At 36.9% G+C, this 24787-nt stretch overlaps 1 protein-coding gene across 2 annotated transcripts in view; it reads left to right on the top strand.

Moving 5' to 3' along the window:
* Positions 1-24369, top strand: part of LOC142342815 (FRAS1-related extracellular matrix protein 3-like) — a 190417-nt gene extending 166048 nt beyond the window's left edge. For both annotated transcript variants that reach the window (XM_075394404.1, XM_075394405.1), the window contains 6 exons: positions 948-1215; positions 4866-5570; positions 6007-6239; positions 14450-14702; positions 15149-15315; positions 23319-24369. In XM_075394404.1, the coding sequence (XP_075250519.1) occupies positions 948-1215; positions 4866-5570; positions 6007-6239; positions 14450-14702; positions 15149-15315; positions 23319-24221 (2529 nt within the window). In that variant the 3' untranslated portion in view covers positions 24222-24369. The remainder of the gene's footprint in view (positions 1-947; positions 1216-4865; positions 5571-6006; positions 6240-14449; positions 14703-15148; positions 15316-23318) is intronic.
* Positions 24370-24787: the final 418 nt, after the last annotated feature.

The raw sequence follows: 24787 nt of genomic DNA, 5'->3' as shown, positions 1-24787 counted from the left end.
TGGCTGTTTGACCGAATCAAGTTTGCCGCCTTGGAAATAGTCACATCTGGTAAAGAATGAAAGTTAATCCCTTTCCGTCTAGGATAACCCCCTATTATCCCATGTTTAAGTATCGTAGGATAACCCCCCCCCCCCCTCTCTTGAGACAGTATTTACTTACTACTTCTTGCGGACCTTTTTTGTTTGTGCCCCCCAGCTTAGAAGGTACATATTATTTGCGCCCCCCCCCCAGACGCAAGTGCAATATTTTTACATAAAGATTTGCTATGTAATGATACGCGGCCCATAACTGGGGGGTGCAATGCGTACGGGGGGACACAAACGGAAAATATCCAATCTTGATTATTCTTGCTTAACAATATGAGCAATTCTTGTTTCGTGCTAATTCTTGTTTAAAATTGCTTTTCAATTTTTATAACTTGTTATCTTGCCATGTCTCGGTTAATCATTCTTGGTTATCTTCCCAAGATTATCTTGTTTCTTGGCAGCCAATCGAAGATCTTGCAAGCTCCTACAAATCTCGATATTGTCATGATAAGTACCATGTCAAGATCTTAACAATATTTAACAAGATCTAGTAGATTTCATATCAAGTTGGACCAATTTCCAGTTCACTGGGAGATAATCAACCCAGCCAAATTCAAAAACTGCAATTTTTTTTATTACCGTTTTAAATTCAATCACGGAAAGTGCACAAACTTTGCAAACAAAAACCCATATTTGGTCAGCCCGAGGGTGCTCAGTATAAATAATGGTTCATTGTTAGATTCGTATCTTGATTTTTCTCATGCATACTGGATAAATTCATAACCGAAGACGCTTTTTAATCAGTATTTTTTTGAAAAAAAATATTTTTTTAATTTTTTTATGCACGCACTCCCTATGTATCCTATTTGCAGAGATGTTTTTTTCTACAAAATCTTAAAACTCTTATGTATGATTCACAGGGTTGCGATGAAAAATACGAGTACAATGTTTTAAACCGGTCCCATTACAACTCACTGTTGCCTGCCTGCTCTCACTTGAACAACTCTCGGACAGCCTATTCTTGGAGACTATACCCAGACCCCGATTCCAACAACTCAATCCTTGTTCCATTAGACAAGAACCCGCTGCACACCTCCTGGTTCTGGCAGGTGCTTGACCCGATATTCTTGATTCCAGGTTACCAGGTCCAGTGTCTAACCCGAGTGGTCACAAACAACGGGCAAAAAGGTCTGTTTAAATTATCATCTGGCTAAATATCATCCAATAGTTCACAATTGCAAGATTTTTGGTTCTCTGTAATTCACCAATTTAAAGCTTTTTTCAGTTTCATAATTTCTAGATGAGAACAGAAAAATGAAGTGTATTCAATCTACTGACGGCGTTGCTGTGGCGACTTATAGATCTCAAAATTTGGCAGTAATAGAAGCAAAACAAAAACACTGAAATTTCTGAAATGGCAATGAAACTAATAGTTCGAGGCATTATATGAATTTTGCGTTTTGATCAATATAAAGCAACGCACTGTGTTTTAATTATCCTAGATGCTTAGACTAAACTATGTGTTGGAACATAAACATGATCCTGTCATGAAAAAATGACAATAACTATATAACAAATTCAACTTTTTGCATACAGTCATTTTTAATTTGTTCAGAAGGAAAATTTTCTAATATGTTACCTTCAGACTCAATAAAATCTGAAAAATCTGGGTGAAAAATCATTTTTTCTGCTTATACAAGTAAAGAGAACAGTTCAATGAAAAACTTTCTCAACAATTAAAGTAGCAAAAAAGTGGATTTTTCTAATTTCATTAATTTTTGGAAATAGATAGCAAAACAACCCACTTTTATCAGTGAAAACTTGAATCCTGCTTCTACGCATTTCTTAAAAGAGTTAAATGGATCACATTTTTGTACCTGCAAAGCTGTCAGCTGAGCGTAGATATATAGCCATGCTCTTGGTTTTCAGGACTCGAAGAGGAGTATTGGTATTCTACAGGTTATTACTACCCAAAGAGAGACATTGCGACTCTACAAGTTTTTCCACTCGAAGAAGAGTATCAATATTTTACAGGTTTTTAAGACTCAAAGTGGCGTATTGGTATTCTACAGGGTTTTTTTACGACTCGAAGAGGAGTATTGAGATTCTACAAGTTTTTTTTAGCAGAAAGCAAGTTTGCTCATGACTTGAATTTTGACTTCTTTCTGTTCGAGCATTTACTTCAGTTTTTGATTGTTGACTTCTGTTTTCGTACATTGGACATTAACAGTAGCTTCGTTTGTCATGTTTAGTAATTAGCAACTGCTGGTAATGTTTAAGGTGAAGAGGTCATTTTGAGATTTTTGTTCCTATATAAGTCACCCCTAATTATCTAAACTACACCGCACAAAACCCACCCAAACACCTATCTACCCCCCCCCCCCCAACACATATTCCCCCAACACATACTTCCCCCCCAACACTTACCTCCCCCACCGACACCGCGACCCCCCCCAATTTACCCCCCACCTACCCCTACCCCCTCCCTTCACCTAGCTACCCCCACCTACCCCCCCAACTACCCCAGCACTACCCACCTCCCCAAACTATATACCCACCCACCTACGTACCCCCTCTACCACCTACCTACCTCCCCCCACCACCTACCAGCCACCCCCCCCCCCCCCCCACCACCTACCTGCCCCCGCCCCAACCCACCTCCCCCACCTACCCCTACCACCCAAAACTACCCCCTCCCTTCACCTACTACCCCCACCTCCCTCCCCCCCCCAACTACCCCAGCACTACCCACCTCCCCAACCTATCTACCCACCCACCCCACCTAGCTCCCCCAGCACCTAAAAAATTGACGGAATTTTTAAAATTCTTTAATGTGGTTTGTTGGGCTACTTTTTTTCTCTTGTTTATTTTGATGTTCTGATTTCGGTAAGGCTAGGTTAGAGATAATAATGCACGACGATTCGAGTATTTTCCGGTATTCTACCGGCTATGTTTAGCTGAAGTCATTGCTTGAAATTGGACTTTGTTTTCGAACATTGGCTTATGTTTTAGAACGTTGACTTCGGTTTGAGAACGTTGCTTTTTGTTTTTGAACAATAGATTTGAACAGTGGCATTGTTCGTAATGGCTATGGAACTGCTGGTAACATGCCAGGTTAAGAGGTCATTGTGAGAGCCCCCAACCTACTCTCCTCCCAGCTATAGCTATCAACCATACCTACCCCCCAATTAACTATGCCCCCTCTAACTAATTCCCCCCGCACCGCCCAACTACGCCCCTCACCAAACCACTTTACTAATTGAAATTGTTTGTTTCCAAGAATGTATTGCAAAAATTTTATTTTTAAAAATGTTTATGAATTAGGTAGGCTTAAGTGAAAGAAGTTATGTTTTCTATTGCTCTACTCTTAGAGTTCGGCATTCTGTTGGCTGCATGTTCTGTTTTGTCATCAGTCATTTTCGTTTGACATTTGATCCAGAACAGTCAATCGGTTGATTTTCATTAATGGCTTTTTTCACTCTTAATTTTTCGTAATGCTCTTTGCGTGTTTTGAAGTGGAGTTTAGGGAAAAGCCCAGGGGTAAATGTTATGACTTTTACCGGGGAGATCAGGTCCACTCTTAAAATTTTTAGCACCCAAAAATTAGCTCTGATTCAGACCCCTTTCATCAGTTCTCTCGGTGGGCAGAAAAGTGAAAAGTTTTGATTGAATATTTTAAACAATAAATGTTAATGTAACGGCTGCTCTCCCACACTCGATCAGGAAAGCTTTAAACCACCCATTTTCTTTAAGCGGCTACTAATCTGACTGGATATGTTGCAGTTCACTTTTAGAACTGTATTTCCACTATATTCTTACGGTTGAATTGAAAATTCAGTTGACTATTTGTGAATCTTAGTTTTTTCCAATACCGATTTGGACTGGGCTTACTACAGATCAGACAACACGGGACGGTATCTCTTTATGTATACCATTTCGCTCAGATATCCGAACAAATCGGAGACAAACATTTGAGTGTAAGACCTGTTTTGCAAAAATATTCTAACTTGAACTTACGTTGCGTTTAATGCTTTTTACTCACAAGTCCAAATACCAGAAGCAGAAGTTTTTGCTGCAACAGCTGCATTTCACCTCATGTAAGCTGTATATACAGGAGCAGTGACAGACAAGTTACTGTCAACAATTGTGCATTGAGACAAATTTATGGAGTTTCGACCAATTTTTTGGTAGATTTCAAGCTCTATTTATTGCTGATCCTCCCGCTGCGGATTTCATTTCTGAACTGTCGATTGGTTGAAAAGGACGACAGCGAAACGTCAGTTTTTTCTTTCAAAATTGACGTCAGGAATTTTTGTTAACCGTGACGAATATACGCCAAATGTTCCAAGTCTACGTAAGAGATTGAGAGTAGAAATGACGTAAAAAGTTTTTAAATATACAAGTATGATAACATATGTCTTAAATAGAGTTGGATTTTTTGCTTAATAATTATGGAAATTTTAGTTAAGTCTGGTCTTGACAGTATATTTTGCGGATTAAGGACAATCTCATCTATTCTTTTTCAAGACTAGTTGTGCAAGAATTCAGTTGAATAAATTGTTGGAATTGGTCCCTCTGGCGAACTAAACTTGTGTTCCCAAATCTTTTTTTTGCAACTCTACTTCTTTTCCTCTATATCCGTTACGGGGTTTTTAATCCTTCCATTAAGAGCTACTGAATCTGCTTATAAAAATTCGCATCGAAAGCTGTTTGATTTTTTGTAATAAATCTTTTGTCTAATTGAAAAGTTCAAGGGTATTTGAAGCTAGAACGGTCAGAAAAGAGCAAAGTATAGTGATGAAAAATTTAAAAAAAAGCTTAGATAAAACTTGTTTCAGGCAACGAAACGGCAGGAAGAAGACTCATGATCAAAAACCAAATGCTCAATAATTGCCAACTGAACTCAAAGCGCAACATAATAGCCATCCCAGAGTTCAAAGAGCCTAACATCGTCCAATTCGAACTTTCAGTTCCATTAAAAACTAACTCATACCCTTATGTCTCTGTGGGAAAAATTCCCACAGAACTGAACAGTTTGGTTCTCGAATCTAATTATCAATGGAACAATACGTGTCAGTACCCGAATGAGTTACCCAATGGTAACGGGTTTCGAAGATGGCAATCGAAACCCTATTTCAAAGATCAACACATATTGACAGCTTACAGAAGTTCGTTCGCCTTGAAGCTTTACTCAAATTTGGACTACAATTCTTGTACGTGGAGGTACTACGGAAACTTCACTTTGGAAACTTTGTTTGAGAACTGTAGCATCAGTCAGACTGAATACTTCAAGGTGTCGTATGAACAAACTGTTCCTCTGTTAAAGGCTTTGATCCCAATATACATACACGAGATTGAGTTCACACCAGAACCATACGATGAGACATTACACGGTGTAGATTTTTCAAATTTTTTTGCCGTCAAAACGAGTCCTGTTGAGGTTGAGTTTGTGTATACATATTCGACGGCAGGCGACAACAAAAGAGAATGGTACAGTGGTATTACAAGGCACCAGATGTCAACCACAGGCGAGGTATTTCCAGGTGAGTTGAGTTTTTGGGTCTTTCCCATTGTAGCCACCCCCGCTTAGTGGGAGTATAACCTATAGCACCTCTCCATTCACCCCAAATATACTGTAATGTGTGGAAAATTTCGTTAGATGGGGTGTAATGGGAAAGAAACATGTTGTTCGATGTAAAAGTCGGGAAAAATAACAAATTGTGATTATAGAAGGCCATATCTCCCCAGCATTATCAAACCGTTGAATTAACTTTGTTTTGAACAACAGTTAAGCAAAATTGACTTCCTGCAGGAACCAAAAACGCTGAGCAAAATTCGATTTGGACGATGACAAAGTTTTTGAACTCTAATGGAAGAAACAAAAAAGGCAGGACTACTGCTCCATTTGTGTGATAGATGATCTCATATCTTATCAAATCAATATCTGGAGATACATAATTTCTTTCTGATTTGTTTCAGCTCCAATGTATCCAAAGGGTATTTCCTTTAACAAGGCACGGAGAATTGAATCCCTGAAAGTGAACTTTACAAGTATGGTTATGGCGAATGGGAATGGACACCAGCTGATTGCATCTTCAGTGAACAAACCACAGTTCATATCCACCAGACAGAATCACAATGTCATTGTGAAGGAGAGAGGACCCACCTATCTCAATATCAGGAACTGGGAGGTCTCCATCAATTCAATAACTGTAAGTTATAATCAGTTGTTCAGCTTTTGCCAGAATTGAAGCAACAGGGAAAAATTTACAATTTTGGGCTCAGAAGTAAAAATCTGTGGCCTCAGAAATTTCAAAATTGTTTGCTGTGTACAAAACATCCTCAAAAAATCAAAGCTCAAAAAATCCATAACCAAAAGACGTAAAACTTAACTTCAGCTGGAGAAGCAACCGATCATTTTATGCTCTTGAAATTTTCAATAAGCATGAGAAAGATTCTCATAAAATTCTCTTCATTCTCATAAAAGTCTCATTACTCCAAAAGGCAAGTCATGAAACTAAATTAAAACAAAAAAAAAACAGTTGAATTTCTTTACTATTCAAACTGGTGTGGGTCCAAATTTTTTTATTCAAGTTTATTTGGGAAAAGTTTTTTGATAGCCCACAATAATTTATCTTTGCCAATTGAAGTTCGCCAAAAAATTAACGAACATTTTTTTCGCTAGCATACAGTGCCTAGGAAAAACCTGTAAGTACTGCTTTTTTCGCGAAAATTTTGTTTTTTTATTAATTGTTCCGACTCTTCTTGGGAGGGGAGTAACTATATACTCAAATGGGTTTTTTTGTTCAGACAATTTTGGCCGATCGATATATTCATCGTAGAGAATTGAGACTTGTATCATTAGAAAGCTTGTCCGGCGTAGAATATGGAATAAAAAAGATTCTTTTGATTTTCGTTTTTTACCGGGACTTATCGAGGTTTAAACTTTTGAGAAAATAGAGTGAATTCAGTTATTTTATTCACGTTTTCCCGAATTTTTGATTAAAATTTTGATAATTTTGCTAAAATTTTTCCTAAGAAATTGTTGTTGATTTTATTTTTAGAGACAAAAAAACATTGTTGGCTATTTTTATTTAATTTTTTTGTCAAAACTTCTGGCTAAATATGACTTTCACAATTTCGGTTGAACCTGCAGGAAGTACACACCCAAACACCACTATCACAATCTTTGTAGACTCAAAATGGGACTATTTCTAGTGGTCCGTAATTAAAACGTTGCCGTTTTTTGCTAACTTTACTTGTTGATCATCAAAAACGCAGCTTTTTTTGATGTTTTAACCACAAAACATCTATATCTATAACATCTGAAAAGTCAAGTGTTTTTAATGGACAAGCAGTATTAGCAGAGCTAGTTTTGAACCAGTCCTGGACTGCTACAATCCAATAGGATTGTAATCAGTCGGTTTTTTTCACAAATTAAATTTGATCTTTTTTATACATTAATTAAATAACGGAAGAATTCAAATCGGAGCTCGCTAGTGATAAGTCCAATTCGCTTCCTAATTATCTCCAAATTACTGCATCTGGTTCATTACTTGAAAGCTTAATGTCGTTTTGACTTTTAAAAATATTTTATTTTTAAATAAGTGATGGCTTATTGAAATTTGCCTCCATTTTCTCTCAATTTGATTAACTTGTAGCTTAGTATCAGCAATGAAAGAATGCTTTTTCTTTCTACTGAATTCAAGTTTAAATTTTATTGCGGTTTTAAATCTCAAGTTTTGGTTTTCTGGCTTTGATACTACTAGATTTCACATCTTGTTATTTTCAGGTGTTTGCCCATTTTTCACGTATTCTTTTTTTGTCACATTATCACGTTATTGACAGTTCATATATCACATTGTTGGCGTTCAAAATAATACGCAATCGATAAAATTAAAATCCTTAAGGATGTGGACTCTGGTTTTAACGGTTTCGACAATACTTTCTCGAGGAATTTAATTGAATTTTTTAACTTTGTCTTCAACTGTCGTTTTTACTTTGCCTTTTTAGTCTTATAAAATTTTCTGTAAAATGACCCGGTTTCAATGGTTTTTTTCATGGAAAATCAGATGGGCCGATATTCTGATATTAGTACACAGCTGATGGCTTTCATGACTTTGAAAACAATGGTTTTTCAAATAAAAAAAACATTTTAACTTCGGAGTTCTGTTTCTTTTATTGTGTGTTTCTTACCTAGTCTCGTTAATTTTAGGCCTTCATGTTGTTGTCGTTAATTTTAGGCCTTCATTTTGTTGTCAAGGGAAGGTGTCAAAGGGATTGCTGTCACAAAATTTAATGTTTTTGAAGATTTCGTTATGACTTTACTGGCTTCGACACGGGTTTTTCACAAAAAAATGTAATTAATTTGTGATTATTGTCATATTTTACGTTCTTTTTGTAGACGTTAGTTAGATAGATTCTGGATAATTGCAGGTCTCAAGGGTTTCCTTTGGAAGAAAAAAATAACCTATTTAATTATTTCATTACGTAATTATTGTCTTTCATGTCTTAAGAAATAATTTTTCTTCGAAAAAAAAACAATTATGACTTACTTTTGCCCCTTTTTTCTTTTTTGTCTACTTGTTTCCTGATTTCATTTTTGAGAGGTTGCGTAATACCTTACCGACGTTCAAAGAAGTTGCAATCAGACAAATTTTGCGGGCTAAATTACGGCTTTATGGCTTCGAATGCGTTTTCTGGCAAAAATTAACTTTTTGTTTGTTGTTTATTTGTTGTTCTTTTTATGACCGCATGAAAATTGAATACCGACAGTTCTTGACTCCTATTTTTAGAAACACTGGTAATTGCAAACCTATGAGATTTCGAATGGTTTTCATTACTATGAAATTGATTGTTTTTTAAAAAAAATAATCGAATTCTTCAAATTAACTGTTTTTGTTCTTTAATGTCTAATTGTTAACAAGTCTTATGATAGTCTGGTCTCATATCTTGTCTGGTGAAATACAAGTTATTTTATTTTGTTTCAGTTGTATCTGACGCTATTTTGAGTTTGTTAAAAAGCTCATCAACCAAATCCAGCCATAAAAAAGTTCCTCACATTTTCATCACATAAAGTTTTCCTGAGAAAAAAATTACATGCTGCAATAAAACTCAGTTTTTGCCATTTGAGAAGCTCACACGTATAAAATAAGTTTATCTACTGATATGATCATTGTTTTAAAATTCAAATATTGTTTGAAATCACTTCGCTTTGAGCGGAATGTGAAAGCAAAAATTTTAGTCCGTTGACAGATTCTATTTAGTTTAGCTTTTTTCTGTTGATCTTTAAAAATATTATTGTTCCGACCCCTCTTGAGGGGGAAGGAACTAGTTACTCAAACGGGTTTTTTTGTTCAGTCAATTTTGGCCGATCGATATATTCATCGTAGAGAGTTGAGACTGGTTTCATTAGAAAGCTTGTGCAGCATAGAGTATGGAATTAAAAAGATTTTTTTGTTTTCTTTTTTTTTCAGGGAGTTATCGAGGTTTAGATTTTGAGAAAATAGAGTGATTTACGGTGAGATTTTATTCACATTTTCCGGAATTTTTGACTAAAAGTTCGCCAATTTTGCTAAAATTTTTTGATTGTTTTAGAAAATGTAGTTGATTTTTATTTGTAAGGCAAAAAGTTTTATTCCAGACTATTTTTTATTAATTTTGTTGTCAAAAATTCTGGCTAAATATTTCAAAAATAAGAATTTTTCATCAAAAACAGAACGAAATAAGTTTCTTTAGTCCAGTTTGATTGAGTTTACAGGAAGTACGGACCCAAACACCACTAATACAATCTTTTTAGACTCAAAATTGGGCTTTTTCTACTAAAAATTCTAAAAATTGAAACTTTGCTGTTTTTTGCTAAATTTATTCGTTTATTATCAAAAAAGCAGCATCTATATTTGAGTTTTTAACTAACAAAATATCAATATCTAGAAGATTCGAACAGCATTAGCAGGGCTAATTTTGATCCAATCTCGGACTGGTGTAATCCAAAAATAATTCGGATTGTAATCAGTCGGTTTTTTTATAATAAAAAATCGATATTTCTGCATCAATTATGTAACAGAACATTTCAAACCAAAGCTCACTCATGATAGGTCCAATTGGATTCCTAAAAAACTCCACATTGTTGTATCTAGTTGATTACTTGAAAGCTTATGGTTGTTTTGACTTTTAAAAGTAATTGATTTTTAAATAAATAATGACTTATTGAACTTTGCCTCTATTTTTCACTTAATTTGGTCAGCTTGTAGCTTATTGTACGCAATGAAAGAATGCTTCTTCTTTCTATTGGAATCAATTGGAATCTTCTTTGCGGTTCTACGCCTGAAAATATGTTTTTCTGGCTTTGATATTACTAGATTTCACATTTGTTAAAATTTTTTAGGCATTTGCTCATTTTTCACGTTTTCTGGTTTTGTCACATTATCACGTTATTGACAGTTCGTATATCACATTATTGGTTGTCAGAATAAGGCATCATTGTTAATATTAAAATCCTTGAAGATATAGATTATGATTTTAACGGCTTCGACACTACTTTCTCGAAAAATTTCTCGAGTTTTTTAAATTTTGTCTTTAGCTGTCCTTTTTACTTTGTCTTTTTAGTCGTATGAAAGTTCCAGTACAATGACCCAGTTTAATTGACTTTTCATTGAAGAATAGATGATCCGATATTCTGATATTAGTAGATGGCTGTTGGCTTTAATGACTCTGAAAACAATTGTTTTGTAAATTAAAAAAAGACCTTTTGTAATTTCGCAATTTTGCTCCTGTTATTGTCTGTTTGTTATCTAGTCTCTTTAATTACATGCCAAATATGACAATATTGTTGTCGAAAGAAGGTTTCAAGAGGGATTGGTGTCACACAATTTAGTGATTTTATAAACGAATAAACGAATTTATTTTACTATTTCATTCTGTAATTAATGGCGTTCATGTCTTTGGAAATATTTGTTACTTAATTTCGCATTTTCATTCTTTTTTATCTACTTTTTAACTAGCTTCATTAATAAAGAGGATACAAAATACATTATTGGCGCTCGCAGAAATTGCAATCGAACATAGTCTGATGGCCATATTATGGCTTTACGGTTTCGAAAGCGTTTTCTGCCAAGTTTTAATTGAATTTTTGTTTGTTTTCTATTTGTTGTTCTTTTTGTAACCGCATAAAAATTTGAATACCGGCAGTTCTTAATTCCTTCTATAGAAGAATTGGATATGTTTTCTGATGGTTTTCATTACTTTGAAATTAATTGTTTTAAGAAAATAAACGAAGTTTACAACTTTACTTTTTGTTCTTTATTGTCTAATTGTTACCAAGCCTTTTTATTCAGTAGTTCTATTTTTTTCTGATGAATTAAAAGTTATTTTGTTTAATATCAGTTTTATCTGACGCTAATTTGACTTTGTTATTAAGTTTTGTTTTTTAATACGGACATGAAGTTTTTGATGTAATTAATGTTTGTTGTTTTTGTTTGATTTTGCTGTTCGTCTTGACTCGCTTTCTTTGTATTTGCAAATCTCATCAATCTAGTGCGCCATTATTCACTCCACCACTGAGTTATTTGCTTTAGAGGCTTAGAGTTATCTTTCGTTCATGCACCAATTTAAAAAAAAACTCTAGAATTTTTGGGTTTTTCTATGTTCCTCATTTGGTAGACAATCATGCCAAAATTGTGGATGAGCGGGGTCAGAACCTTATGTGCAATTGCAGATTACCGAGTCGCCATGTTTGAAATCTTTTTCTGCTGAGAGGAATGTGATAACAAATAAATCAATCCGTAAACCGATTCTACTTGGCTTTTCCTATTTGTTTTACTGTTTAACTGAAATCACTCTCATGAAAATACAATTATAACCGAAAGCAATGTTGACACGTCCAAACATTTCGATGGAACTGTCTGCAAATACCCTACAAGAGTAGTATGATGACAAATTTTAAATTTACACTAAAGAGCTATAATTCTACATTAATTTTCATAGAGATAAAAGAAATTTTTATTTTCTGCTGTACTAGCTTTATATTGAAAACCTTTGGCGTTTGAAGTTCATGACAATTCCACAGCTTTCATTGTTCTTCGTTAAATTTATAATATCAAAAATTTTTAGTACTTGCTGATAATTAAGTTTCACGTGGCTGGCAATGAAAATAATAGAAAAAAAGAAAATGAAAAAAAAAAACAATTTTCCCACCTAATAGGCAAAATTGTTAATGAAAGTGAGATGCGAGCTTTTTAAAACAAAAAACTCCATTTGTAACGGATCAAAACACAAGTAGAAGAATTGCAAACCGAAATACTAAATATACATTTAAGAAAATGTTAGCACTAGAGAACTAAACGTCAAACCTAACATTTGAACGTTTGAGCGCTTTGAGTTTCTTAAGTTTGTTAAAAATTAGAAAATATTAACTTTTTAGTGGAGAACAGGAGCAAATTTTTAATAAAGTTGAGTTTGATGAAGCTTCTTTTAAAAAATATTTTCACATTTTATAGGTTGTTCAGAACTTCATCCATGGAAATGAAACGAATTTTTTGGATCTGTTATCTGCCAAAATATTGTGATTGAGACAAAACAGTTTCATGGAAAAGATGCTACCTCGTATAAAAATTGGCCAGCCAATTTAACTAGGAAAACAAAATATAGCAAAATCTGATTTTACCCCGGCCTTTTGCTTCCGGAGTTCTTTAAATAAGTATATCGTTAAAATTAAATGATTGATTTCATGAAATCTTTTCATCTCTTCTTTTTATAGCTGCAGAGCTGTAAGCTGAGCGTAGCTATATTGCGGTGCTCTTGGTTTTTTTACAACTCAAAGAATTTGAATTGTATTGGGGCGCTGTCTTTTTTTTTAAGATCTGTTCACACATTTTCATGATATTTGAAGTCAAATTGGAGTGGTGATTTTGGTCACGCCGAAACAGGAAATGGAGCGAAAAAGCGAGTGGTTTTGCGGCGTGATTTTTTTTCGCTCTAATTTTAAAGTAGAGTGAGAAAACGGTGTTTGAACAAAAATTCGGTTTCTCGGTAGTGGTTTTTTGTTCACATGCGGCAATTTCACTCCGATTTTTACTGTTTTTTCGATTTTTTGGATCAGATTTTATTCTAACTAGTTTTCCCAATCCATTCACAGCCCATTCTGGACCTAGTTTTTTGTTAGAATCAAAATTACATATCTCACTAGTGGTTTTTTGTTCTCCCTAGCAGCATTTTGAAATTGATTTTCTGTTTTTTTTTTGTTTTTTTTTCATCTGATTTTTTAGAAATGGTTTTCCCAATTCACTCATTGTCCGTTCTAGGTCTAGTTGTTTGTTAAGTCAATGAAAATTCTTTGAATTGTACGTCAGGACTTGTCCTGCTATGTTTTTTGTTTCGTCGTCTGACGCTCTTTTTTCGTTTTACATTTGTTCACACAGCAAAGCTGAAAAAGTCAAATTTTCTGAATGACTTCTTCCTCTCACTAACGGCATTTGCGCGCGTGACGTCATTTCTCACTCGCTTTAGCGAAAGTTTTTAGGTTATTTGCGTGATTAGATTTTGATCATACGTGACTTACCTCACTCAATAAAATGACTTTTGCACTTTAAAACTTAAGTTTAATTTGAATTTGTTTAAGGTCAAAGGAACTCATATGTGCAGTAAAGGTCCCTAATAAGAGGCTTCTGTGGAATGAATTTTAACAAGCTTTATTAATTTATCGCTGAATGTTTTTTAGCCTAGTTTTTTGAGAGGCGTCGATTTTTTTTTTCAATTTAGATCTGTATCTGTTTCTATCTCTATTATATGGCACGCAGGTCTATTCTTTCGCAGCTATTCCGGCAATCTGCCGGCTATGTTAAAAATTTTATTTATGGAAGTAGTATTATGTAAGATATGCAATTTTTTGAAACTGTTTAATCGAAAATTATCTGGTTGTGCATCGCTTGACTAAGGCTTTGTCAGGCACATTATGAGGACTAAAACGATGTCAGGATTTATCAAATGAAATGACGATGTCAGGATTTATCAAATGAAATGACTTCCATATAAGATTATATACTATACAATTTTGCCTTACGAAAAAGCAAATGTACGGATTAAGATGTGACGGGACTTCTTCTAGGAAACTTATTATTCAACGGTTTAATGGTAGCATATACAAGCTACCATTTTAGGTGCTTAGATGTACTGCACATACTTATCGGAAAATTTATTTCTCAATCGCAGAGTAGTTTGCGCAAGAGTTTGGCGCGTGATTTTACGTCCATAGCGTTCTATAAATAAGATGACATGCAGTGGTATAACGCGGTATCTAAGGTTATTACTGTTCACGGAATCATGGGAGAAGACTGTCCATAGATTCCACTGAAGACAAAACGGTCCGACCCATTATTTAAACCAAGCTCAACATTATAAACTGAGTGATATTTATAAATTTTAGAAGGGCGTGTCCGCCTATTTCGGAGGTGAACTGGTGATGTTCATGGTTCCGTGCTCCTACAAAACCCAGGGCCCGACTCCTTTAACCAAGTGTGATGCATCGAGTGATATGAGGTTCTCCCTTAGACTGAGAATTGAAATGTTGCAATTGAGAGTGAAACCTGAAACGGCTAACGCACCCTCACAACCATACGTCAGGTTATCATATCCTCCCATGCAGAGGAAAAAACGTGACACTCGACTGATAGATGAAGGTTATTTCTCTCTCTCTCTCTCTCATTCTAACTCTATGCTATTAGCTCCGCTCCTAGGTTAGATTCTAATTCTATGCTTTCCATTTTAAATATTAGGCGTGACTATTCTATGACCGCAAGCTATAGGAAAAGCAAATTAAACTTAATGAACAAAGCATTTTAAAATTTCAGAGTGAACGTGTTGGGGCACAAGTGAAAAAGCGACATTTTTGTATCTCTAATGAGACCTCAAAAAATTTTTCATAACATTATGCTGCATAGTCATTACTGTGTGCACGGCGGAGATTCAAATACCTGTCATTCTGAAGATTAATTCTAGAACAAACTTCTTCAATTGCATGCAAGGGGAGGGGGGTAACTTCGACTCGGGCACCAAAGAATATGAACAACTTTGGGTTTTCGTATACAAACACGATTATTGTTGGAACTAATGCACCGTGTTGCAGCTTTGGTGATGACAGCAGAGGTGGTGGGTGGTCAAGGAGTGAGGGTGCAGGAGGCTCACGTGTGTAGGGGCCAAAATGGGTACATTCCCCAGTTCAGACGAGAGAGGAGGTGGTTTGGATGCCAGGGCGAGAGCACCCTCTTAATTGACAAACACATACTAATATTTGTTAGTATCAATATCATAATTTGTTGCCTATATAGCTGTAGTTACCCTTTCGTGCAGAGATAGAGGCTACATGATTTTCTGAACACCTTGCTAACTCTAACTTTTTATTATAGCTGCAAAAATGCAATGCTCTTGTTTTTCTACGACTAGAATAGGAGTATTGGTTTTCTTGACGTTTTCTCAACCGGAATTGTTATTCATTCAGACGGTGTTTTGAACTAAAAGCGAAAGTGAGTAAAATTGCCACGTGAACTAATTGTTTCTGAGCGGGAGAAGAAGTTTTTATGATCATGCGCTGTGTTCAGTGACTGATTTTTCTACTTTTCTTTTCAGTTTTTGCTTGTAGTTTGGTTTTTGTGGAAATTATTTTTGTTCGATGCTGTATAATAATTAAACATCAATATTTGACTTCTTTTCAATAATTTCTTCCTTTTGGGCATGTGAGCGTGATCAACAATCATTGCACTGGGCTGAACATTGAATGCCTTGTTATAGAATGACTGATTTTTGTTTCACGAAACCCTTCTCATGATAATCCAATTTTCGCAGTTTTTATCCAATTTTTCTTGGGTTTCTGTTTGTTTTTTGGTTGTAACTACTAGAAAAGGTATTTTTTGACGTTTCGGGGATTTTATTTTCTTTTTACTATAAATTTAATAATTTTTTGAATATATTTCCAATTTTTAAAAACTTTTTTTTGTGTTTTGTCAGGGATTTTAATTCCGTTTTTATTAGCCGCCGTCAGTTTTTTAACAGATATTATTTAGGCGCTCTCCTTTTTTTAATTCGCTTTACTTTTTGATCACGATTTTCACGTTTGGCTTATGACTTACTTCACTCATTGTTTCAACTGAATTAATTTTAACTTATTTCACGCATTTAGAAATGCAATTTGATTAATATTGTCAAAAACAAAAGATCAAAATCAAAAGAGACGGGATAAACCGATAAAGCCCTGTCATTAAGTCATTGAGATTTAGGTTATCAAAGTCTGTTAGAGTGTTTGCTTGCTGACACTGGTAATAAACTTATTAGCTTTCAGTTTAGAAGTCGCATTAAGTACAGCTGTAGATTCCCACTGAAATTGCACACCAATTTAGAACACTTTTTGACACTGAAAAAAAACAGAGAAAAATATCGGTCCATTTATGTCTTCTTTTTTGTTTCAATCCCGATGTGCATCAAGCGCGTCAACGGCGGCTATTTGCCTGCAACCTGTCGGCTATGTTATTCTGTTTTGAACATTTCCTTGCAAAATTTTAAAGTTCATTCCAGATTCTTACGTTATTACGTTTAAAGAAATTGAGACCTTTATTTGGAAATTATTCTGATGTCGATTCTGCGAACTGTTGTTACTTGCTTTAATTGTAAAGGAGGATGGCTTTTTGATTTTTCCAATCCTCGAATGTTAAATTAAACAAACGTATTTATTTTTCTACTTCAATTTTTTCAGTTTGCTACTTACTTTTTAAAAATCAGAAGATCTCTTAATGGTAGTAAAATTCTTTCAAATTCTCCATATTCTTAGAAGTATCATTCTATCTTTCGACTAAGACCTGAAGTTTTATTTTTGTTTTTGTTTTATTTAAATAAACGCTACTTAATTGCTACTTAATTTCGTTTTCTAGAATACAGCAATCAAAAATCCGCTGGAAACCCGATTTAGTTTTATTGCTGATAGTTGTTGTCCGTGATTATTCTTAGATTTTCGGTTTTGGGTATTAAGCTTTTGAACTCAGATTCTAAATAATTCAGTAACACTTTTTTAACAATGAACGTAAATCCAAAAGGACTATCGCTATCAATTTTTTTCCCTATTTTTTATCAAATTTGATTCAAAAATTCCGAATAATGTGAACAAAAGAAATGGAAATGAGGCTATTGTTCACAAAAAATTGAAACTTTTTAACTCCTTGAAAAAAAAGCAAAGTTCCAAAATCTTTCTAATTCAAAACTCTTTGCTCGAGAAACAGTCTGTTGGGTTATGGACTTTCGCAAGCGGAATAAAAAGCGTTTTTAACTAAGTAAAAGAATTAATTTCTCAAAAATGAGAGAATAACAAAATGATATTTTACAGTAGAATTTAGAGATTTACAGGAGAGATCTGATCATTAGATCAAGATGGTGATTTGAATTTGGGGATGAAAAAGGACTCAAAAATCAGCTGTATATATACCCATTATCAGTGTGAAAAAGTCAAGATACAAAACTAATCTTAGCACCGTGATTTATAGTGGGGGTCGCAAAGGTTACCCAATATGGTTTGCTTCTGCAAATCAGTCGCAAAGGGAACCATAAATGGAATGCATTTGCACTTTTCTGAGAATTCATTCACACTTCCGGAGATATCATCATCATTTAATACATGCTGGGAAGATTTTACATCAATTAATCTAACTCTAATAATAGTTATCTAGATTCACCAATTTGAACCGAATATTGATTCTCAGCACCATTTCTTGACGATTCATTTATATAATTTCTTTGATCAAAATCAAATTGCTTGTCTTTCTAATCTGGTGAGTCAAACTTTCTTTCTAATTCTCACTAAGTTTAAGACTATAGTTTGATCGAAATTCTAACACCCCCACTCAGACTTGAGCTGATTGCGTAGAGTCTGTTCCCATCAAAACTGCTCTGAATGTTTCCACTTTCAAAACGGGTAAGGACTTTGTGAAGATGTCCGCTGCCATTTTGTCTGTAGGAACGTAATGAATTGAAATAGTCCCATCCTCCGTTTTGTCCCGGATGAAGTGAAACTTTGTTTCGATGTGCTTGCTCCTTTTGTGCATGACTGGGTTTTGGCAGAGTCTGATACAACTTTGGTTGTCTTCTCCAATTGCTATTGGACGTTTCTGTTGGATGCCAAAATCCTCTAGAAGTTGTTTCAGGTAGAGTGCTTCCTGAACTGCTGCTGCCATGCCCTGATATTCTGCTTCTGATGAAGAAAGAGCAACTGTGGCCTGCTTCTTGACACCCCAGCTGAGTGCTGCGCCACGTCCGTTGAGCTTGAAGTAATAGCCCGTTGTTGATTTTCTGTCGTTCACGTCTCCAGACCAGTCTGCATCACTTTCCCCCACTAAATCATAACTAGCCTCTTTTGTGTAAGTAAGTTTTAAACCTTTTGAACCTGAAGATATCGCAGAAGTCGTTTTCCGCACATCCAGTGTTGATTGGTAGGTGCATTCATGTGTCTGGACAGAATGTTGACTGTGAACATGATGTCTGGCCTCGTCTGTTTGGCCAGATACAGAAGTGATCCAACCAAGCTTCTGTAGATCCTCTGGTCCACTTCTTCGTCTCCGTTCTGTGCTGTCTGAAGTTTCAAATTCAAATCAGCTGGAGTTCTTGAGGGTTTGCATTGATCCATTTGAAACCGCTCAAGCATTGTTTCTATGTAGCGTTCTTGGTCGACTGTGACTTTGCCCTCTTCTCGTCTGATTCTTAGACCCAGAAACCAGTGTAGTCTCCCTCTGTCTTCCATGTGAAAGGTTGCTTCTAGTGCCTTCTTGACATCAGAGACCACTGTCATACTTCTTGATGCTACTATGATGTCGTCAACCCAGACCAAGATGAAGGTGTGATCCTCTGCTTCTGATCTTGCGAACAAGCAGTGATCGTTCCTGCTTCTGGTGAACCCCTGTCTCAGTAGGAAGTTTGCCAGTTCTTTGTACCAGTTGTTAGCAGCCTGTTTCAAACCATAAATTGATTTATTTAGTCGACATACTAACTTCTCCCCATCTGATCCGCGTTTTACAAACTCCTGTGGCTGTTCCAGATACACTTCTTCCTCGATTGGTGAGTGCAGGAAAGCAGTCTTGACATCAAATTGGTGCATCACATGGCCTTGCTTCGCTGATAGCTGAAGTAGAATCCTGAATGTCTCTGGCTTACAGGTAGGCGCAAAAGTCTCAAAGTAGTCCAGTCCTTCCACTTGTTTGAAGCCTTTCGCCACATAGCGCGCTTTGTATTTGTCCACTTGACCACTGGGTCCCAATTTCACTTTGTAAACCCATTTGCCCGGTATGACGTCCCTGTCTGTGGGTGGTCTCACTAGGTTCCAAGTCTCGTTGTCTTGGAGTGCCTTGACCTCGTCCTTCATTGCCCGGTGCCACTGGTCCCAATCGTCACCTTGCTTGGCTTCGTAGACTGTTTTGGGTTCCACATAGTCGCCCTCAGTCACAGCAAGATGGGTCCTGACTTCTCCAAAAAATTGCGGAACATTCCTTGCTCGTGTCCCTCGTCTGGGCTCTGCTCTGTCCGCGTGTTCCAGTGCATCTTCATTGAAGCCAACTGTCACTAACTGTGAGAAGTCTTCTGTGTCACTGTCTTCCAGTGAATCTGAGTCTCTGTGACTCCCTCTTGTTGCAGTAGATCCTTCATCTAGTGCTGTTTCTCCAACATCCGAGGCCTCTTGTCTCAGTGTTGTTTCTTGAGTATTCACGCTCCCTGCGTCATGCCACTCCTCCTTTATTGCAGTAGATGTGTCCTGTCGTTCTCTGTTGTCATCGTCTTGATGACCATCATCTGGGTGGCAGATTCCCAGTTCCGACCCATCATCTAGTAGGTCCGCCGTTTCTTTGTTGTCAGGGATTGAGCCCACTTCAGACTCCTTGATGATCACATCTCGAACTGCCATCACCTTGCGTGTGTTGGGTATGTACACCAGGTATCCGTTTTCTCCTTCAGTGTAACCCACAAACCTTCCTTCCAGTGCCTTGGGTTCAAGTTTGCTGACTTCTCTGTCCCTCTTCCTCATGAAGACTGTGCAACCAAAAATAGATAATTTAGTAATTGGAAGCTCAGGTTTTATACCTCTCATCAGCTCTGCTGGGCATTTTTCTTCTCCTCGTCTCACAACCAAGTTTCTGATCCTTGCTGCGTGAAAAATTGCTGCTCCCCACATCATCTTTGGAAGTCCTGAGTCAATGAGCAAACATCTTGCCATCTCCAGCAGTGTCCTGTTGCACCTCTCAGCTAACCCATTCTGTTGTGGCGTCTCTGGTATGGTCTTCTCCTGTAGAATGCCTGTATCTAAGCAGTACGTCTCGAACTGCTCTGAGAGAAACTCCTTCGCATTGTCTTGCCTCAGCTTCTTGGGCGTCCCCACACTGAGAACAAATTTCTTCAGGCTGGCCAGTGCTTCACTCTTTGCCTTAAGCAAGTCCAAAAACACAAACTTCGTGTATTGGTCTGCAAACACTATGCAGAACCGGAACCCTGACAGTGACTCTACTCTGAAAGGTCCCATCACGTCTGTGAACACCCTCTCCAGCTTCTCTTCTGCTTGGGTCTCTGCCACTCTTGGTACTGGAGTCTTTGTGATCTTGGCCAATGCACACACATTGCATACATCATCGAGTTCCCCCACTGTCTCTGGTGCATTCCTGACCACATCCGCTTGATTCAAATGACCCAATCGTCTGTGCCACTTCCTTGCACTGTCAAGTTTCACGCTGTTGGAACTCATCTTGAATTCTAGAACGCTGCAGGGTAAGTAAAACAAATTATTTTCTTGTGTTAGTTTTACCCGAGTTCCCTTCTGGAGTTTCATGCAGCTGTTTCCTCTCTCGAAAGTGAAGCTATGTCCCCCACTCCGTGCATCTTGAGACTGATAGGAGGTTTGAAGAATAGTCCGGCACACACAGAACATTTTTGAGTTCGCATTGGAATTCCCCTTTGTTTGAGGGTATGCTGATCCTCACACAGCCTCTGCCCACCACTCTGGAAGCCTCTCCGTTGGGATTTCTGACCACTGATTGAATGGGCACAAAGTCCAGAAACGCATCGATGTTCGTCACTATGTGATCTGTACAACCACTGTCCACTAGCATGCCTGCTGTCTTCCACTGGGTAAGAGCTGCCCAGCATTCCTCGTCTGGTGTAGCCAATGTTGGACCCATTGCCACTGACTCATGTTTGCCTCCATGTCTTTGTCTCTTGCATGCCCTGTCTAGGTGACCCTTCTCACCGCACTTGCTGCATTGTGCTGTCTCCTTCCTCCTGCAGTCCTTGGCAAAGTGTCCAGGGATCCCACACACAAAGCAGTTTCCTTTCTTGGGTCCCTTCTTGAAGTCACGCTTCACTGCCAGTGCCACTGAACCACTTTGTCCCTTGTGTCTCTGCACCGTGCTCTCATGAAAGTTCTGCAGCCTTTTCCTCAACTCTGTGAAGTTCGTTGCCGGGTTGAAGCTTTCCTGTATAACAAAACTTTCATACCTCATTGGCAGACCATTGAGGACCAAGGCGTTGAAGAGGGTCTCTGAGACGGCTTCCCCTGCTTCTTGTAGCCTTGTGAGCAACTCCTGTCCTCTGATGAAGAAGCTGTCCAAATCCTCAGAATCCTCGAGCTGCAGTCGAGCAAGCTGTGCCACTAAAGTCACCACTGTCGGCGTCTCCACACTCTGAAATCTCTCTTGCAAAAGCTTCCAAGCCTTTGCTCCATCTCCAATGCCGTCATCTCCCACACAGTCATGTCTCATCAGCATGAGGGTTGTTGCATCTAGAGTCAGTGCCAGATGGCACCACACATTGTTCCGTTTCTCCTTGATGTCTGCAACTTCCTTCTCATATGCATCCTTCAGCACCTTGTGGTTCTTCTTTTCATCATTGGTTGCCCCATTGGCCAGTGGCGCAGGCTCATTGGGTTGCTCCTCTGTCCCCAGTAGTGATTTGTAGAGTCCCTTCGTCTGCATCATCGCCACAAATCTTGTGCTCCAGATTGGAAAGTCCTGTGCCTTTCCTGTGTAGGTCAGCAGCTTCACTGTCTGTTGTTCCATTGAAGTTTGAGCAGGCAAAACAGTTGTGAAAAGAAAAGGTACTAAGCAGAAAAGGATTATGACTGTCAACAACAAATTAGTTTTGTTTTGGAAATTAATTTTATGACTTAAAAAATTGCTGGGCCCATAACCTGTTGGGTTATGGACTTTCGCAAGCGGAATAAAAAGCGTTTTTAACTAAGTAAAAGAATTAATTTCTCAAAAATGAGAGAATAACAAAATGATATTTTACAGTAGAATTTAGAGATTTACAGGAGAGATCTGATCATTAGATCAAGATGGTGATTTGAATTTGGGGATGAAAAAGGACTCAAAAATCAGCTGTATATATACCCATTATCAGTGTGAAAAAGTCAAGATACAAAACTAATCTTAGCACCGTGATTTATAGTGGGGGTCGCAAAGGTTACCCAATATGGTTTGCTTCTGAAAATCAGTCGCAAAGGGAACCATAAATGGAATGCATTTGCACTTTTCTGAGAATTCATTCACACTTCCGGAGATATCATCATCATTTAATACATGCTGGGAAGATTTTACATCAATTAATCTAACTCTAATAATAGTTATCTAGATTCACCAATTTGAACCGAATATTGATTCTCAGCACCATTTCTTGACGATTCATTTATATAATTTCTTTGATCAAAATCAAATTGCTTGTCTTTCTAATCTGGTAAGTCAAACTTTCTTTCTAATTCTCACTAAGTTTAAGACTATAGTTTGATCGAAATTCTAACACAGTCTAATGATGCCACTCAGAACTCCGTACGATGAATATATAGATTTTGCAAAATTTGACTGAACATAAAAAAACAAACCCAGCTGAGCATATAATTCTTTTCCCCCACTGAAGTGGGTTCGGAACGAAAAAACCCTTTTCTTTGATTTTTACCCTTTGATTTGATTTGTTATCCTGGTCATTCACCAATTACAAAATACTAATTGCTTTTTTCAGTTTACAAACAATTGCTCATTCAATTTACCTCTTTACAAATATTTGCACTTCATTTTTTGCATTCACACATAGTAGCAATTCATTTTTAAGTTAATAATTTTTGCAAATTCAATTCAAATGTTTGTAAATAACTTAGATTTTTGCATTTACTATGCATTAGCCAATCGTATACAAATTCAATTTCCAATTTTTGCAAATAATAAGTTTTTGAATGACTAGGGTAGTTTCTCTATGTGATTCGTCTGCTGGTTATTACTATGGTTTAGAAAAAGGATGATACCTCGACCGGCATGAACATAATGCAATCCCAAGTCCATTTTGAGAGCGATTCCAAATTCTCATTTTCAACAGAGCCTCTAGTGCGACTCAACATGACAGATGCGTGGATGCTTCACCTTGTCTTTGATCAAACTAATCTTGACAGTTTCAGAACAATTTCCTTAACCGGATCTCGTTCACATCCGGAACATATCTCACCTGAGCATTACACGAGCTCGTTGTGGTCGTATAAAACCGAGAACTTAATGACAATATTACCTCTCTCTTCCGTCCGTGAAACAACCACCGAACAAGTAGCCAAACCTGATATTATAACAGGTATTATTAACCAGGGTACCGATAACCAAAGTGGGGATAGCCACACAACTGCGGGTAAATTAGTCCGTTCAGTTCCCCCTATAGCGCCCCTACTTGCAATCTTTGCAATGTCAATATTTATATCTTGTTTTGTCCTCGCAGTTTACATGACCCGGAAAAAGAACCAAAGAAATCGACTGTTAGCGAAACAGGCAGTCGTTGAAAAAAACAACAATATTGGAAATTTCCACCAAATTAATTCCCAATCTAGTCAGTTTAACAATAACCTAACTGCCCCGATGTATTTTACCGCAAATACACTAAGTAGTGGCAATTTCAACGGATCTGCAGTACCAAAACGAGCCTCGGCTCTCAAAAATCCGAATGCAGCAATAACGAGTAACGGTAATTCATACCCGAACAGTTATCATCGACATAATTCGCCCTATTCTGTGCCGAACCCAAACAAACACGCGACTGTTGTGTTCTCGCCACAAGTGACGACTATCCACGACAACACGCCCAGCTATGACAGCTATCAAGACAGTTTTGATGGGCATCGTCCCTTTTACGTGCTAGAAACAAACGCTTGAACTTAAAACATCACCACTGCAATATTTCTTTTCAAATATTCAAAATAAAATTTTTGTGTTTTTATTATTGTCTTTTGTTTTTAGCTGGCAGTTTTTTCATAAATTTATTTGCATATGGTAACTGTTAATTTAATTATCGAGATTTTTATTTCCGATTATTTGTCAATCTCATCCCAGAGATAGGTGCCAGAATTATGAACAATGTAATTTAGTCAAAAATTGATGGTCATCGTGGTACGATCCACACAAGAAGCTAGCCATTACTCAAAGCTGTAACTATATGTGCAAAATAGCGCCAAGCTGCAAAAGTCTGTCCAATATATGACAAAGATGATTCGAGAGACAAAACAAAAGGAAAATGTCGACTTGTGGACTACGATTAGGCAAGCGAGAGAGCAGACAAAGTGAAAAAATGTTAAAAAAAGAGTTTTGATTAAAAAGATTGGTTTATGATCAGAATTTGAAGAATTATTCAACATGACAATTTTGGAAAGTGAATATTTTTCATTCCTGATTACTAGAATGACCAAGCACAAATCAGTGATATGAAAAGATTGCAAAAACGA

The sequence above is a fragment of the Convolutriloba macropyga genome, chromosome 7 (assembly GCF_964194025.1).
Source record: "Convolutriloba macropyga chromosome 7, txConMacr16.3, whole genome shotgun sequence".
NCBI classification, from domain to species: Eukaryota; Metazoa; Xenacoelomorpha; order Acoela; family Convolutidae; genus Convolutriloba; species Convolutriloba macropyga.
This window is presented reverse-complemented; position numbering and strand designations above follow the sequence as displayed.